Below are 17,526 nucleotides of genomic sequence, written 5' to 3' on the forward strand. Positions count from 1 at the left end.
CATGTTTTTTGTTCTTCACTTTTATTTTAAATCAGCCTCATTAGTTTTCTGTATAAGTAATAGGCAACTTTTATTTTAATTAGTCCATTTGAAATTCAATGAGTTTAGCAAAGCAAAGAATATTTAAAACAGAAGAGATAATTTGTTCTAAAATTCTTGTTACTTCATAGCTCAGTTCTTCTGCTACATTTTATTTCTTACATTATAGCCATTCTTCAGGTTAAAACCTTTAACTTTTTTAAAAGAATAGCCATCCTGGGCCAGACCAATTGTCTACCTAGCCCAGTATCCTGTTTCCAGCAGTGACCAATCCAGGTCACAAGTACCTGGCAGAATCTCAACTAGTAGTAAGATCCCAGAGCAAGCAGTGGCTTCCTTCATGACTACCTTAATTGCAGGTTATGGACTTTTCCTCCAGGAACCTGGCCAAACCTTGTTTAAACTAAGCTGCATGCTCTCAGCTTGCTGTGGTATATGTGCTTTACATGTCTTAGCCAAGGAAGATATTCTCAGATTCACATTAGTAGGAGTAATTAAAGAGGTGCAGTCAAAAGTCTTGCTATCTACTGTGCTAACAGTTCATTAAGGCACCTGGAAAGGCCTGGGAGAAAAGGTGGGACTAACATTGCTCTAAATTTCTCAAGGCAGTTTACTTGGTGGGGAAGCAGAACTTGTTGGTAGACAAGTTGAGCAGTCTAACGAATGGTCTTTTAGCACAACAGTCTTGTATCCGATTTTCTCTTGATAGGAAACACTGGACATACATCTCTTAGCTTCCCCTCAGAATAGCAAACTTCCACAATTCTGTTCCAGGCTCTTGTTCCCCCAGTGAAGTAGAAAGGTGTCCAACACAATGCAATTGGGGGCAAAGTTCCTCTATGCATTTCCTCCAGTCCCTCTTATAGGGAAAACTGTATTCAAACTTCGCCAAGATCAGGGAACCATGATCTTCATAGCACCCCTTTGGCCACGCCAGTTTGATTTCCTATCCTTCTAGAGCTCTCAATCAGAAAATCATGGAAACTGCAACTGTTTCCAAAATTGCTAACTCAGAACAAAGGGCCCCTACTTCATCTCAAACCCTCTCCCCTCATTAGCATTAACAATGTGGTTTCTTTCACTGAACAAGTAAATGCTTTCTGCCTTTTGGCTGCAGTATCTGCTGTTATTGAAGCATCTGGAAAACCTTCCACTCAGTGCTGTGGACCCACTTCTCTTCCTGGTGTGCATTACATTCTCTGGAGCTTGTCTCATGTCCACTTCCATCCATCTGTGACTACCATCTCTTCCTACTTGTATTACCCTTCTATGTCTTCCTATCCTATTCAAAATTGTATTTCTCCCTTCTTATCTCATGTAATTATTGTCCGTCCATAATGTCCATGTAAACATATATATTGTCTTGTTTAATGACAAATGTTTGTATATCCCCCATTTAAAAAAATTTATTGTAAAACCGCTTAGAAATCTGATAACAAATTTTAATAAAACTTGGAAACTCTGTAATTCTGGTCTAAAAAACAAATCGGTTAGAGTTCATCTCAGTACTACCGGTGCATTTCATTCTTGCCTGGACAACAAACTTCTTTTTGCACATCCCTTGGTAGCCCATTTCATGAAAGGCCTATTTCACACAAAACCGCCTACCAAGCCTCCTCCTGTTGCTTGAGATCTTAACAAGGTTCTCTCTGCTGTTATGACATTTCCCTTCGAGCTGCTTTCATCTTGCTCTCTTGACTACTCACTTGGAAAGCCAGATATGAGGGCTAAGAGGAAAATGCATGCCATGTGAGTGAACTTTAAGCTTTTGTATAGAATCCTCCCGGTACAAGGTTCTGCCATGACAGGGTAGTCGTTCAAACAAATCCAAAATTCCTCTCTAAAGTCTCAGAATTCCATCTCAATCAATCTGTCATTTTACCTGATTTATTTCCAAAGCTATATTCCCATCCTGGAGAAGCAGCCCATCACAATTTGCACTGTAAGTGTGCTCTGGCATACCACCTGGACTGCCCTAAACCTCATAGAGAGTCCTCCTAGCTCTTTGTCACCTTTGATCCTAATTTGCTAGGAGTCGCTGTTTCCAAAAAAAAAAAACAACAAAAAAAACACCAAAACCCTATCTCCAATAGGCTAGCAGACTATATCTCCTTCTCATATACTCAAACTGGGCTAACTCTGCAAGGCCATGTAACAGTCCACAATGTACAAGTTATAGCTCATTTTTGCTCTGCGTCTATTGAAGAAATCTTCAAAGTGGCTACTTGGTCTTCAGTCCAATGTTTACTTCTCACTACTGTTTAGAACAGAAGAGATGGTCTGTTTGGGCAATCAGTTCTGCACAATCTATTCTCTACTTAAAGCTGACTTTCCCACTAATCCTGTAGAGTTTTGCCAGGCTGCTGTATATTCATTAGTAAACTTCTTCCAAAGATGTGATCCTGGCAGCTTAGGGAGTCCCACATGCCAGAGATTGTGATAAGAGCGGATAGTGTAGCTGATTTTAAGAAAGGTTTGGTAAAGTTCCAGGAGGAAAAGTCCATAGTCTGTTATTGAAAAAGACATGGGGGAAGCCTCTGCTTGCTCTGGATCGGTAGCATGGAATATTTCTACTCCTTGGGTTTTGGCCAGGTACTAGTGACCTGGATTGGCCACCGTGAGAACAGGCTACTGGGCTTGATGGACCATTGGTTTGACCCAGTAATGCTATTCTTATGTTCTTATGTCTGCTTGTCCTCAGAGAAAAAAATATATTTATCTGTAGTAGGTGTTCTCTGAGGACGACAGGTATATTCTCACAACCCTCCCACCTCTCCTAGTTGGCTTCTTAGCTTTGTTACTGAACTGGAGATCCCGCCAGCTAACATTGGGCGGAAAGGCACTGGCACATGCATTGGCATTGCCTAAAGATTTAAAGTGACAGTTCTCTTGGCAGTGTCCATACTGAGTTCTGTGGATGAAGTTGCCCACATGTGAGAATATATGCCTGTTGCCCTCAGAGAACACCTGCTACAGGTATGTATCTTTGCTTTTCATTTTTGAAATATTTTTAATTGCTCTGTGTAATCCAAAAATCTTGAGTATTTCAAAATATAGGAATGATCTGAAGGTACAGAATTGTATGGGGAAGACAAAATTCAAAGGCATGTAGCATCTTTTAGTAGTGATTGATATGGCTAGATTATCGTATTCCTGCTTCATTCTTCCAAAGTATGTACATTTTGAAAGCCATGTTGAAATGTTTGCTTGGGAGGTAAGGGATAGCATGGGTGGCAGAGAGAATGCTCATACTTTCCCCAATATATCGCACCTTTAAAATGTGTTTTAATTGGTCTTATTTGTAAGGTATTTTTTATTTTTTGAAGAATTTCCATTTGTGAATGTTTCAAATTGCTTTATTACATTGGAATGATATAAAAGAAGCAGTAGAAGATTCCTGTATTCCATGAATACTTTCCAAACTGCAATTTTTATTTCACAGTGTGCATAGAAAGGTAACACCTAATCTTAACATTTTTTGCAGTCACATTATCCTGATGCTTGCAGATGACATGGCTTGCAACCCTAGGAATCCTAAACCAGCAACTGTATTCAGTCACAAAAACATGGAACTAAATGTGTATGGTGATGATGTGGAAGTGGATTATAGAGGCTATGAGGTACAGTTTTTATTTCACACATGTTTTTCAATTTAAAAAAAAAACAAAACCCAAATGTATTTTATATTTTCTTTTATTTTGAAAATCTTGATACATCTTAAATTTATGCTGTTTCCCATTCAGTATATTTTAACTTTTATTCAAAAAGATGATGACATAGCAAACAGATCACAGCATAAGGATAAACTACTCTTACTACTACTATTAATTATTTCTAAAGAGCTACCAGACGCACACAGCGCTGTACAGAGTCACAAAGAGTAAGAAAACAATGTATAGATGAAAATTTACATTGCCCATATCACATGGCAGCTTGAGTTCTAGCAGTATTACTGTAAGACTACAGCTAGGGGTCATTGTCACTATTTTGAATTTGAACCCAACACTTTTAGGGGCAGGTGCAACTAGGAAACGCTTCTTCCCCATACCCATTAAACCCTGGGGATTTCTATAGGTAGGTCCAAGGGGCTTTGGAGATGAGGGAGTCCCTTTTTTGGAGGAAATATAATGGGGGAAGTTGTTTGGGGAGGGGGGGACAAGGAAGGAAGGCATTGGGAAAAGGGGTAAAACTAATGCTTGGCCATTTTGAGATGTGTCCTGATGTACTTGGGCAGTATGAACAAAGGTGCTTGCGCTGTGGATCATAAGCTGCCAGTATTCATGTACTATGAGAATCATTAACCCACAGGTTAATGAGGTGTAAGTCCGATTTTTACTACACCTTCATAACTACCCTCCTTAATAGAGAGGTCGATTTTCAAACAGCCTCTGAATGGACAAAGTAACTGACTAATTTAGCCAATTATTTTTAGGTGAACCTAGTGAGCTAGCTTTGTAACTAAATGCCTAAGTCTAGTTGATCAGAATTTCACTAGTTAGATTTACAAACTTAAGTCTTATTTACTAAGGTTTACTAAGCTGCGTTAAGTGCTAATATGCTCCTAACAGCACAAAATGGAGTACTGCAAGACTTTCTACTGCATCACGCAGTAATCCTGAAATTTGTGCTAAACTTTTTTTGAGGGAGTGTGTCGGGGCAGCTAGCACACAGATATTGCTTGAGCCCTTGTTGCCTACAAAATGGGTGGCAATAAGTGTTTACATGGTAATTTAAAAAATGGCGATGCACTAATGGCATTATTATTGCATAACTTCTAGAAACCCTTAAGGACTCTGTGACCAATACTGTCCGTACTTGATGTCTAACAAAAATTGGTCCACAATCAACATTTATTCAAAACTGGAAAAAAGATAGAAAATGACAGATTACTAATAATGGAATGTAACTGTACTTCCCAACCCTTGGGAAAAATAGTGCTATCAAATAGTTGTGAATTTGTATGTGTTTCTGTTTTTTAACTGTAGTTTTTTATGGTATATATATATTAATCCTTTTATGTTGTATATTTCTTACTTTATATTTATTTAATGGACATCAGTATGAGCCATGTGAAAAGTGCCCGATATAAGGATTTGATAGCACTATTTTTCCCAAGGGTTGGGAAGTACAGTTACATTCCATTATTAGTAATCTGTCCTTTTCTATCTTTTTTCCAGTTTTGAATAAATGTTGATTGTGGACCAATTTTTGTTAGACATTATTATTGCATGGCATTTTTGTTGTTCTTCTGTTTTTCAAATGCAAACCATGTATCCTTTATACCATTACTGTGATCTCTGTTGGTGCGTCTGCTTGTATTGTTTTGCATCGTTACCAGTCGCTTGTGTTCACATTTGGTATTTTTTGTATGCCCTTTGTTCCTCTGTTTGACTTCAATAAAAATGGTTACAAAAAATGGGGGGGGGGGGGAGGGAAGAGAAGCTATTTTTGCAGCTGTGATAAAAAAAAAAATGCCCTTACTATGCAGGAAAGACCTCTATAAGGGAGTACTAAGGCCATTTTTTACTGCAACTTTATAAAAGAATCTTAAACTTTGTTACAGTAAAATCTCAGTTATCTGTAAAGTTGAGTATCAAGATGGCGTCGGGAGCAGATGTCTGAACGAGCTGTGCTGCTCGTCTCACCTGGAGCTGCGTTGTTATTCTCTTTCCCGGCAGCAATATGGGGAAGAGAAAGGTTATTCCCCGCCTTGTCCCTCCAGCAGTGGTCTCCCCTCAACGGCTGTTCCGCCACTTATTTCTGTCAAATGGGATGATCAGTGATACTCAGAAAAGCACACAGACAATATAAAGCATAAACAATAACACTTTATTACATATATAGATGATTATAAAAATAGAATAACATCACCGTGTTTCTGGGCAACACCATCCTTCACAATCGGGAATCCTTGCAATTGATAGGAGGGTCGACACGGGCAGTCCCTTAGTTGCAACGAAAATGGATTCTGATTCTAGGAGCAGAATCCCGTCCTTATAAGCTGTTGAGTTCAAAAGCATAAACAGCTGGTCTTGCTCTTTTGTTCTCTGTTTTGACAACACCTAGGTTCACTGTCCCTTTGATGCTATCGGGCGACACGCAGGCAAAAGGAAGTCAGAGAAGCAGACTTTGATGTTATCCAGAAGGTGTTACAGAGCCCGGTTTCCCATTGAGAGACACGCAGGCAAAAGGAAGTCAGAGAAGCAGACTTTCAGATAAGCAGACTTGAGGATACATGTCAGTAATATGCTGAACATGTCAGTAATATGCTGAGGCATAACAACGGCTGGTCCAGAGGACGCTTACGAGCGTCTTTGCTCATTCGGGTGAAGTGACCCGAACTACTTCAGGAGGAAACCCAGAATCCTCGGGCAACCTAAGCACAGTGAGCCGGGCGTCGTTAAGCCCTGAGCTTAGGCTGGTTCCTCCCCAACCTGGAAGTACTCCAGTGCAGGGAATGTCTGGAGTCCGGCAGCCCCGAGAGGGAGAGCTCGACCCCAGTACAGGAGGGACACCTCTACTGAACTCTTCGGAAAAAGGTGAAGATGGGAATCATCAGAAGTCTCCCTGCAGTAGAAAGGAGGAGGTGAGAGGTGCTTCGGGAGGGAATGTTATCAGCTTTGGGGAGATGAAGAAACTAGAGAAAATAGATATGGGGGCGTTGTGGCAGGTCATATCAGTCATGGACTCCAACCTTAAATTGAGTCTCTCTACTATTAAAACAGACTATGGAACTGTCTTCTCCAAGGTGGAATGACAGGGGGTACTTCTAACTAATTTGAGTGAAAAGTTGGAGGAACAAGGGAATAATTTGAGTGAAGTAAAGACGGTGCAAATGGAATTGGTTAAAGAGAGAAGTTATGTTTCTTGTAAGATGGAGAATTTTGAAAATCAACTGAGGAAAAATAACTTAAGACTTTTGAATTTTCCAAAGTGCCCTATTATATCATCAGTTGAGATGGCTAGAAAATATTTCCGTGAAACTTTAACCATTCCATCAGAAAATTTACCTCCAATTGTTAAAGCTTATTATTTGAATATAAAGAATCCATTCCTACAGAAATTCCGGTAGATAAAGTAGTGGACATGAATTTGTCTTCATTTCTGGAAAACTCCCTTGAGGTTGTCACCTAAAGAACTACCATGCTGTTAACTCTAGCCTTGGAGAGTGATAGGGAATTTATCCTTCCCTTGAGAAGCGGAGACTTAGAGGAGACATGATAGAAACTTTCAAGATCATGAAAGGCATAGAGAAGGTAGACAAAGATAGATTCTTTAGACTACTGAAGAACCACAAGTACAAGAGGGCACTCGGAGAAACTGGAAGGGGACAGGTTTAGAACCAATGCCAGGAGGTTCTTCTTCACTCAGAGGGTGGTGGACACGTGGAACGCGCTCCCGGAGGATGTGATCGGGCAGAGTACACTATGGGGATTCAAAGAGGGATTGGATAAATTCCTGAAGGATAGGGGGATTGAGGGGTACAGATAGAGGTAGATAGGGTACAGAAAAAGTATGGTTAGAACAATAAGGGGTGTATAGGGCTAAATCTAGAAAACCAGACAGGTCATGGACCTGATGGGCTGCCGCGGGTGTGGACTGCTGGGTGCGATGGACCTCTGGTCTGACCCAGCGGAGGCAACTTCTTATGTTCTTATGTATTTTCGTCATATAAATGATACGTTTTTAGGCTCTAATGTTTGAGTGTTTCCAGATTTGTCTCAGAAAACCCAGAGATGTAGGAAAGAGTTCTTGACCTTGAGGCCAAGAACTCTTGCTTTGGGGGCTTCATTTCTTGTTAAATTTTCTTCAAAGTGTTATGTATCTTACCAAGATAAGAATTTTTTTTTCTTTGAGCCTAAACAACTTTTAGAATTTATTGAATCAAAAGAAAGGTTGGTAACCATATCTAGTGATGTATGATCTGGCTGTAATTCGGGAATCTAATGCCATAACCTTAAGCTAATTTTTGTTATTTCTGATGGAAGTTTATTTCTTTTCTTGATCCTCATTTTGGTGGACTAAATAAGAGATAGTTAATGTTTCCTTTATATGTTTTATTGAATATAATTTCTGGATCTGTAGCAATTTGCAAATACAATGCTTGTATTAAAAATTTAAAATCTTTTAAATAAATAAATAAAAAAATAAAAATAAATCTCAGTTATCTGGCATCCATGGGGATTGGTGGATACTGGATAACTGTTTTTATTGTTAATTAAGAGTGTGTTAGAAACCTTGTCTCAATTCCCCTTCCCCCTCCCTCCCTCCCTCCCTCAAGCTCCAAAGTGGCAGAAGCAGGTGGTGGTCCTGAGCCATGAACCCCCTCTCTTCCTTACATGAAGCGCAACGGTCAACAGGAGGCAGCTGCAAAACAGGCTGCTCGCAGCCAGCCCTAGCAGGGCCTTGGAAAAGCAGCCTGTTTTGCAGCTGCCTCTTGCTGACTGCTGCGCTTCGGGTAAGGAAGAGAAGGGCGTGAGAGGGTCTGATACTGTCTGATTCTGCCACTTTGGGGCTAGAGGAAGGGAGGAGGGCTTTGCAGTTCAGGACCGCTGCTGTGCTGGTGTTTCGGGGCAGGAGGGAGGGGGGTTCGTAACTGCTTATGGGCTTGAGGGAGGGAGGATTTGCGGCTCAAGATGCTGCAACTGGTGCTTTGGGGGACATTTTTTTTTTTGGTCAGTTGTGTGAGACTCCCAGTTAACTGAGACCCAGTTAACCAAGACTCGACTGTATTTGTTTAACACAGAAATTATGGTGTGCGTTATATTACAACATGCTAATGTGATTGTGGTATGAGAAATAAGTGAGGGCTACACTTTATAGTGTGCAGAGCAGTTAATGTTACCTTTTGAGTGTACCTATCTAGACTTTTATTATAAATTGTATATCAAATAGATTGAACATTGAACTGATGTGCAATTAATGTGTGGTAGTGACTTCATCTTTGCATTAAGTGCACAGCAAGCCCAACCCACCATCAGTTAACACGGAGGCTTTGCAGCTATCATGCAGCTATTAATGCTTAACTATATTGCTTAGATATCTTTGAAAAAATACAGGCTATAACTCCTCTCTCTCTCTTCACAGCAAAGTGTAGCTTGTCATAGAAGATATAGAGTCTTGTGCTCCAGTTTTCTTGCAGTAAAGTTATTCTTTAAAAGATTCTAGTGTAAAATTGAAAATGTAGACTGTGGAGCTTTTGTGATAGCCACTGGATTTGGAAGACTAATGCCACATTTTATTTCCATTCCCAAAGGTATCAGGTCACAAAGATAATTTATTCCACTTATCTACTAATGTCCCTCTGAGCTAACACTTAGTGATATTGTAAGGTTTCTAAAGCCATAAATATCAACAGAATGAGTAAAAGTACACAGTGTGACAGATGTTCAAATCAATGCAAACATGTGAATCAAGAGGAACAATGGAAAATGAGATAAGATGATAGGTGTAGGAGAAGTGCTGTGTAAGTGCTATGCCATTTACAAATTGACAGCTGCTAAAATCAATTTGACTATATATTAAAACATGATTGCGAAGCAGTGGGAATGAAAAATCTTGAGATGGACAGAAAATCTGTCAACACAGCTGGGTGAAAATTATCTCCAGATTGGGTCTTTGGAGATATAACCTATAATAAATTAAACACTGCATGAAGGAGTGGCGTAGTGGTTGGAGCAACAGTCTCAGCACCCTGAGATTGTGGGTTCAAATCTCATGCTGCTCCTTGTGCCCTCAATCCCCCATTGCCCAGGTACGTTAGATAGATTGTGAGCCCACTGGGATAGATAGAGAAAATGCTTGAGTACCTGATTGTAAACCACTTAGATAACTTTGATAGGTGGTATATAAATACCTAAAATAATGATAAATAAAATAAATAATATTTCCTGATTTATAAATGCAAGTCAACACTGACATTTATATGGAGCCCTTTGTAATTGTCAGCATGTAACATTTTTATGTATGTTTATATGTATTAAATTCCTCAATTTTAATATGCATGAAAATATGAAATGTTGTAACCTGGGCCAGTGGCCTCACAGGTGTCACAGCAAGGGCCATAAATTTCTCAATCATTGTTCTCCACATTGATCAGTGCTTCTGGTCATACCTTTCTTCCCTATTGCCTGGGGTGAAGTCCCACCCAATTCAATTTACGAGTCGGGCATAGAGTCACAGAAGATGAGGAGGAGGATTCAACTGGAGCCATTGCTATTCTCCTCCTTTGGATACTGGTCCAGTTTATGTCTGGGAAGATTTCATTGTGAGATATATGGCTGAGAATTGTTAATAGAGGAGCTGATGAATTGGAAGAATGCAGCAGGTTTTGAGGTGGTGTGAGAATTGTAAAAGTTGGTGGGAATACTCAAGGGTGGTGAGGAAGTTGAAGAGGTCTAATTGGTGATTTTATTTTTATAAAGTAACACAAATGTACATTAATATGTACATTTATGTAAATATATCACCAAATTTCCTAAATATTGGCTGTAGAATTTTCTAATTCTTGCCACAGAATCCACCCGTGAGCTCTAAGTAAAGAGAGATTTTTTTTTTTTTTTTGGAAAGTAGGGGTGTGTGTGTTGAAGTTATAACTGAATCAAGATCCAAACTTAATGCAGTCAAGTGCTATGTATGCTGACCTAGAGGATCTCTGTTTTCCAGCCATTTTCCATTCTGCTATAGGCACAGAATGGAAGAATGGGCTCTATTAATTTCAGTACTTCTCAGTCCCAAGCAAAAACTGCCAATAGTTCAAAAAAGTCATCAAAGTTAAGACTCAAACTATTTGTATTCACGCCACCAGAACTGAACAGTTACTGATGCATGCATTTACTGTATCAGCTTTCTCTGAAGTTTCAGCAATTTAAGGTAGGATCTAGTGTTCTTCTGGAGAGAGTTTTATGGATTCTGATCTCATTCTGTGCTTCTAGGTTACTGTGGAAAATTTTTTGCGAGTATTAACTGGACGACTCCCACCAAGCACACCTCGATCCAAGCGTCTGCTTTCTGATGATAGGAGCAATATTCTTATTTATATGACAGGTAATTCTGTAATTAGATCCGTTTCTGTGATAAACACCTGCAGAACTGAGTCTTTTTTTAGTGGATGTATAATAAATGTTACCCTTGTGCTGGAATCAGAGTGATTCCCCTTTATATTTTTGGTTTTACTTTATTGTTTTCCTCTGGGGGCTTTTCTTTTCTTTATCAAACACTTGCTGTAACTCTCCAAACTAGTATCTTGAGATCTGAACCTACCTTGTTCTAGTTCCACACTGTAGAGAGAGGAACACTGAGCTGGAAGAGCCACTTCACTAGCTGAGGAAATGAGAAAAGTCTATCTGCTTTAATCCCCCACCCCTTTTTTTTTTTTTTTTTTACAGTATCCTGTCGGCTGCCTTTGCATGGTGGTTTCTATTTTATTCAATATATTTATTAGTCACCCCCTCTCTAAAAATACATTTGAAGAGGCTTTAATTACATATAATATAATGGAACATGAACATTAATCAAGATATTACAGACAGAATTAAGGAAACAAAGGGGCCCTTTTACATACGCTTAGTATGTGCTAACGGACATAGTGTGAGCTAAGTACCATGTAGCCCATAAGTATAAAATGGGCTGGGCGCCAAGGTTAAACACTTAGGGCCGGATTCTGTAACTGGCGCCAATATTGGTGGTTGCCTTAATAGTGGCCGCTGATCGTGTGTCAATCATGCATTGTCGCCGGCTTCAGAATCAACGCCTATGGGAAAGAGGTGCCGGAAATGTAGGCCCGGGTTTTCCGGGCCTATATTTCTGGCATCCATCTTTGCATGAATCATACCTACAAAGGTGCTTTAGGGCGCCTAATGCCACTTCTGCCATAGGTCATGCCTACTTCTGGCGTTAAGAGGCCTAAAGCACCTATCGTAGGTGCTTTGGTTCTGGTGCTTTTTATTTAGGTGCTTGTGGGCGCCTCAGCCTTGCTGTTTTTATGCCTAAGTTTAGGCGCTGGTTTTAAAATTTCCTCCTTAATATTTTTCAGAATAAAAGGTTTTAAGCATACATCAGAAATCTAAATACGTATGAAGAAACCTGTCTAATTTTTTTAAAAAATACCATTCCAAAGTTTATCAGATTGAAACTTGAAGGTTAGCAGAAAAGAGCCTTTCATGAATGGTAAACCAAGTTATTAGAGGCTGATCAAAACCTGTGATTTTGTTTCCGGCTGAAACTATGGCTCAGCTGATGCTACTGACACCACAAGTCTGTCCCTCCGAGCTGGCTCAGGGAGTGGAGAGAGAGAAAGATTGGATCTTGGGTGCATCTCTCCCACCCATTCTACTGCTGTGTCCAACATTTCTCCGTCTCTCATCCTCCCTCCTTTTGCAGCATCTCTCGCCCATCCCCACCAGCCCCATTCCCAACATTTCTCCTACTATTGCCCCTCTCCAGCCCCACACCTCTCCCTCTCTTCCCTTCCTTTCACCACCATGTCCAACATTTCTCCCTCTTGCTTCCCTTTCCAGCTTCATGCAGGTTCTGTCCCACCCTTCTCTCTCCACAACCATCCAACATTTCTCCCTCTTTCATCTGTCTCTCCTTATGCATATCTACCTCCTTCCTCTCTACCACCATGTCCAATAATTCTCTCTCCATCCCCACTGTACAACAGTTCTTTTCTCTCTTTCCTCTCTCCCCATGCCCAATAATTTTCCCTCTATTCCTTTCCCCATATGCACCATATCTCTTTTCCTCCTGCTCTACACCCATGCCCAACAATTCTCCATTTCTTTTCCCTCACCCTCAGCATTTCTCTTCTCATCCTGTCTCTCCTATGTCCCAACAGTTCTTCTCTCTTCTCCGCCCCACCCATGCAGCATGTCTCCCTCCCTCCTACCTTCAACAATTCTTTCTCTCTCTCTTGGGTCTCTTTCAAAAGTCTACGGGCAGTGGTTCCTAGACGCTCTCGGCGACTAACCCAGAAGCCTTCCCTCTCATGCGTTCTGGATCAGCTGCTGACACTGTCTAGTAACTCCTCCTTTAATGTATACAGTAAACATTGGCTTTAATTTTGAGCATGGAACATCTTTGTTGAAGAAACTTCACTGGTTGTTAAATCTCTTATTATCTACAAAGTGCTTGTGTTGATTTTTAAGGTTATTCATTGTAAGATTGCCCGGTACTTGACACAAGTGTTTTTGCTTTACCAACCCCATAGGTCATTAAAGTCTGAAGGAACAATGCGTTTGTCCCTGGATGGGTTTGTACACATGCACTATGAAAATATAAGAACAGCTGTGATATCAGTGGCAGGAGTAGTGCTGTGGAACAAAATGATAGGACCATTGAGATCACTTTCTGATATTTTAAAATTTTAAAAGGTTTTGAAAACTACAGTGTTTATGGAAGCTTTAATTAATGAATAATGCTGTAATGAATTTATAAGCTGTTGTTTTTTGTATATGCTGTGAGTTGTCTGACAATTATGTATGTGTTTTTGTAAACCGCTTAGGTTTAAGCAGGTTAAAAATATCATAAATAAATAAAATAGATCTGTTAATTGTAACTTTTCTCAGTGTATTTAGATATGCTGTGTTTTGCACTTTCTCTTTAAGGTCATGGGGGAAATGGGTTCCTGAAATTTCAAGATTCTGAAGAAATCACCAATGTTGAACTTGCTGATGCTTTTGAACAGATGTGGCAGAAGAGGAGGTAACTAAAAAAATATATTTATATAACACTATTTTTGTGTTCATGCTTTTTTAAAAAGTTCAATAATTTCTGATCATTTGCAGTTTTAGGATATCTTAAAGTTGTTTTTGCAAACTGTAAATATTTATTGGACAGCTATTTAGTTGCAGAAACAAAAGAGATTGCAGAAATGATGTACAAATCAAAGGAACTTTATCGATATCAATAAACATTTTGTCCAAAAGGTGGTTCTCATTTATAAGAAGGCGGGACCCGACATGGTCCATGTTTTGAAACGCACTCCTTCTTTTGGGGTCCTATTGGGAAATGTAAAAATTAAAATGTAAGATGTGGTTGAGTGTTGTAGTATTGACAATAAACGGTGAGAGAGATGATGTAGTGTGCCAATGGTGTGGACAGAAAGAATAGTGTGTGATCGATGAACATGAATAAAAACCAAAACCAACTAAGTATGAAAACAAGATGGTGACTATGAATGTGGCAGTGAGAAAGATTAAGGGCTCCTTTTAGGAAGGCGCGTTAGGGCCTTAATGCAAGGAATAGCGAGCGCTAGCCGCTACCGCCTCCTCTTGAGAAGGCGGTAGTTTTTCGGCTAGCATGCGCTAATCCGGTGTGTGCGCTAAAAACGCTAGCGCACCTTCGTAAAAGGAGTCCCTAAGTGAATGTGGTCTATTCTTCAACAGTAGATTGCAAGGTGATCTACAGTATATTTTACACATCAGTTCCAACATAACCAATTAAAGTTGGTTAAAACCGAAATATGTTTTCATTATAAGGCTGTAAGCTCTTTGACAGTAATAGTACTTTTAAAAAGTAATGTTATATAGGATTTAAGGAACAAAGACCAATGTGACAACCAAGAGGAGCTTCGAAACAGCAGATCTGCTTTGCCAGTGTTTGAGAGTATCCTATGAACCATTAAGCATATAGAATTTGATATTTTACAGTGTGTGGACTCCTGACATAGTCGGAAACTATGGGTTATCATAAATTTTTATTGAGTAATAACAATAAATATTTGAACCAAGGTGGTCTCCTGAATTGTTCGTCATTTCCTCCCCTTGGATATCACCACTGTTTTTTCGTTTGTGTTTTTGTGGGGAAGTTCCCTTCTTTCCCTTTCTTCTATATGGGATTTAAGAACATAAGAAATGCCATACTAAGCTAGACAAAAAGTTTGTCAAGCCCAGGGTCCATTCTATTTGATTGTATAAATCACTATAGAGTGAAAGTTATAACTTTTAAGTTAGGGTGGGCTGGGGATAGGCTGAAAACGTATACAGGTGGAGGGGCATGATCAAAAGAAAAGTCTAAGTCTGATTTGGACGTAGGGCGCTAGTTGCCCAAAGTCGGCAGCGGCAAAATGTCCATTCTCAAAAAGTACGTCCAAAATAATTTTTTTCTGAAAATCATCTAGCTATACGTCTAGGTATTTGATCATCCAGACCGCCACTACGTCTTTCTTTATACCACATTCTCAACCAAAAATTCTTCCAAGTCTGAAACATCCAGAGCAAGATTTTTGGGAAGTGGGAGGGGCCAGCATTGTGATGGCAACAGACAGTGGGGCACCTTGCGGAGCATTGCTGTGAACTTCCTTATAGGTCATGGTGAGCCCCCCAAAACCCACTATACCCACCTGTCTATAATCCCAATAGCCTTTATGGCTACAGGTGGCACCTATATGGCAGAAGAGTAGGGTTAGGGTAGAGTAGAGTAGTGGTTACAGTGGCTTATGGGGGTGCGACGAGGTCAGTGAACGCAGAAGGGGATCTTTACCTTGTCCCTGCAGTAGTTATCTGGTCAATTTGGATACCTTTTGGGCACTTATATGTGTCTTTACATTGCCTAAGTCACAACATATAAGTTCCGTCTAGGCAATCTCGTCAAACCTTTGATTATCCCTGCAGGACGACTAAGTCTAGGTCAGCCCACAGCCCGCCCTAACCACTCCTCCAAAAATACTCCTTTCAGCTCTGGGCGCACAATGGGATTAAGATGCCTAAAAAGTCCCTGGATACGTCTAAAAAGCTGTTTCGATTATCGGCACTTGGACAACCTGTCTTTTAGATCGTCCAAGTGCTGACTTGGGCAGATTTTTAGACTATTTTGGTTTCAGTTATGAGCCCCATAGTGTTGATATTCAGCCATTAATTGTTTTATAGAAACATAATGGCAGATAAAGGCCAAATGGCTCATCCAGTCTGCTCATCCACTATCTCCTCCTCTCCCTACGAAATCCCATGTACCTGTCCCACACTTTCTTGAATTCAGACACAATTTTTGTCTCCATCAATCCATGTATCTTCCACCATTTCTATAAAATAAAATATTTCTTTAGATTATTCCTGAGCCTTTCACCTCTTCACCTCATTCTATGTCCTCTCACTCTGGAATCTCCTTTCAATTGACCACTCGGCCTGTTACATGATGACAGTGACAAAATAGCCTCTTTTATCTGTACCCTTCTCCACTATGCAGTCTCTGTCCCTTCTATCTTTCTGCACCGTATGCCTGGAACAGACTTCCTGAGTCAATATTGTATGCTTCGTCTCTAACAGTATTCAAATCCAAGCTAAAAAACCATTTTTTCAGGACTGCTTTCAACACGTAACTCCCACTCACTGTAAGATACCTATGTCCATGCTATCATTCTCTCTGAATGAAACTCCCCAACCCTGTATGTCCTGTCTAGTCTGTCCAAATTAGATTGTAAGCTCTTCTGATCAGGGACCATCTATTGCTTTTTAAATGTACAGCACTGCATATGCCTTTCAGTGCTATAGAAATGATAAATGGTAGTGGTAGTAGTAGTAAACTATAGTCCATGTTGATAACTTACCCCATTAGGCCAAGATTCTAAAAACAGCGCTGTTAAGAAGGTGCCTAAGTTAATTGTTTTAAGTGGCTATTAACAGCGTGGTAATTAACCATGCCATTAAAAACAAAAGAAAAAAAAAAAAGTAGACCCACAAGGCACCTACAAAACACAGCATTGGAATTGCGCCTACGCAGACACTTAGCAGTACCAAAAGTCAAAAGAGGCGTGGTTATGGGCAGGGCTGATGTTCGGTGCTGCTAAGCATGATTCTACATCGAAGGTAGGTGCCAGAAATGTAGGCCTGTAAAACCCTGGAATAAGTTTCCAGTGCCTATCTTTGACTTAGGCTACGATTCTGAAAATGGTACCATAATCTTAGTGACACGTGACTAGTGCCATTTGTTTTTTAGGTGCCTGAGGTTTATGGCGCCGCTTTCAGAATATGGGCCTTAATGTTTATCCAATTGTATATCTGTGTAAAGTTTTCTGCTTTACGTATATTCAGTGGTGGCATTTATTCAAATTTCATTGTTGAATGTCGGTTTAACTGACAGACTGCAAATAAATAAGAATGGAATAGGAACATAAGAGGAGCCATGCAGAGTCCAGCCAAAGTCCATTGAGTCCAGATTACCTTTCTTCAACAGTAGCTTATTTGGGTCACAAGTACCTGGCAGACCCCAAAATAGAGATCTATTTCTCATAGATCATTTCCAGGTATAAGCAATGGCTCTCTTAAATTTGTCTGGCTAATAACATTTATTATATTTCCTCCAGGAAATGATCCAAACCTCTTTTGACCCCATCATATTGCTTTAACTACATACTGAAGCAACAGATTGCACAGCTTAATTAGGTACTGCATAAGCAAAATACTTTCTATAAATTGTTTTCAGGCTGCTGGTCATTACTTTCATAGTTAAATCACCATTCCCCATTTATTTCTATAAAAATCCCCTGTG

General features: G+C 39.9%; 1 protein-coding gene across 3 annotated transcripts in view; it reads left to right on the forward strand.

Moving 5' to 3' along the window:
• Positions 1-17,526, forward strand: part of PIGK (phosphatidylinositol glycan anchor biosynthesis class K) — a 248,631-nt gene that overhangs the window by 11,920 nt on the left and 219,185 nt on the right. For all 3 annotated transcript variants that reach the window (XM_033916805.1, XM_033916807.1, XM_033916806.1), the window contains exons 4-6: positions 3,524-3,659; positions 10,974-11,085; positions 13,647-13,743. In XM_033916805.1, coding sequence (XP_033772696.1) covers positions 3,524-3,659; positions 10,974-11,085; positions 13,647-13,743 — 345 coding nt within the window. The remainder of the gene's footprint in view (positions 1-3,523; positions 3,660-10,973; positions 11,086-13,646; positions 13,744-17,526) is intronic.

The sequence above is a fragment of the Geotrypetes seraphini genome, chromosome 12, assembly GCF_902459505.1.
Source record: "Geotrypetes seraphini chromosome 12, aGeoSer1.1, whole genome shotgun sequence".
Classification (NCBI taxonomy): Eukaryota; Metazoa; Chordata; class Amphibia; order Gymnophiona; family Dermophiidae; genus Geotrypetes; species Geotrypetes seraphini.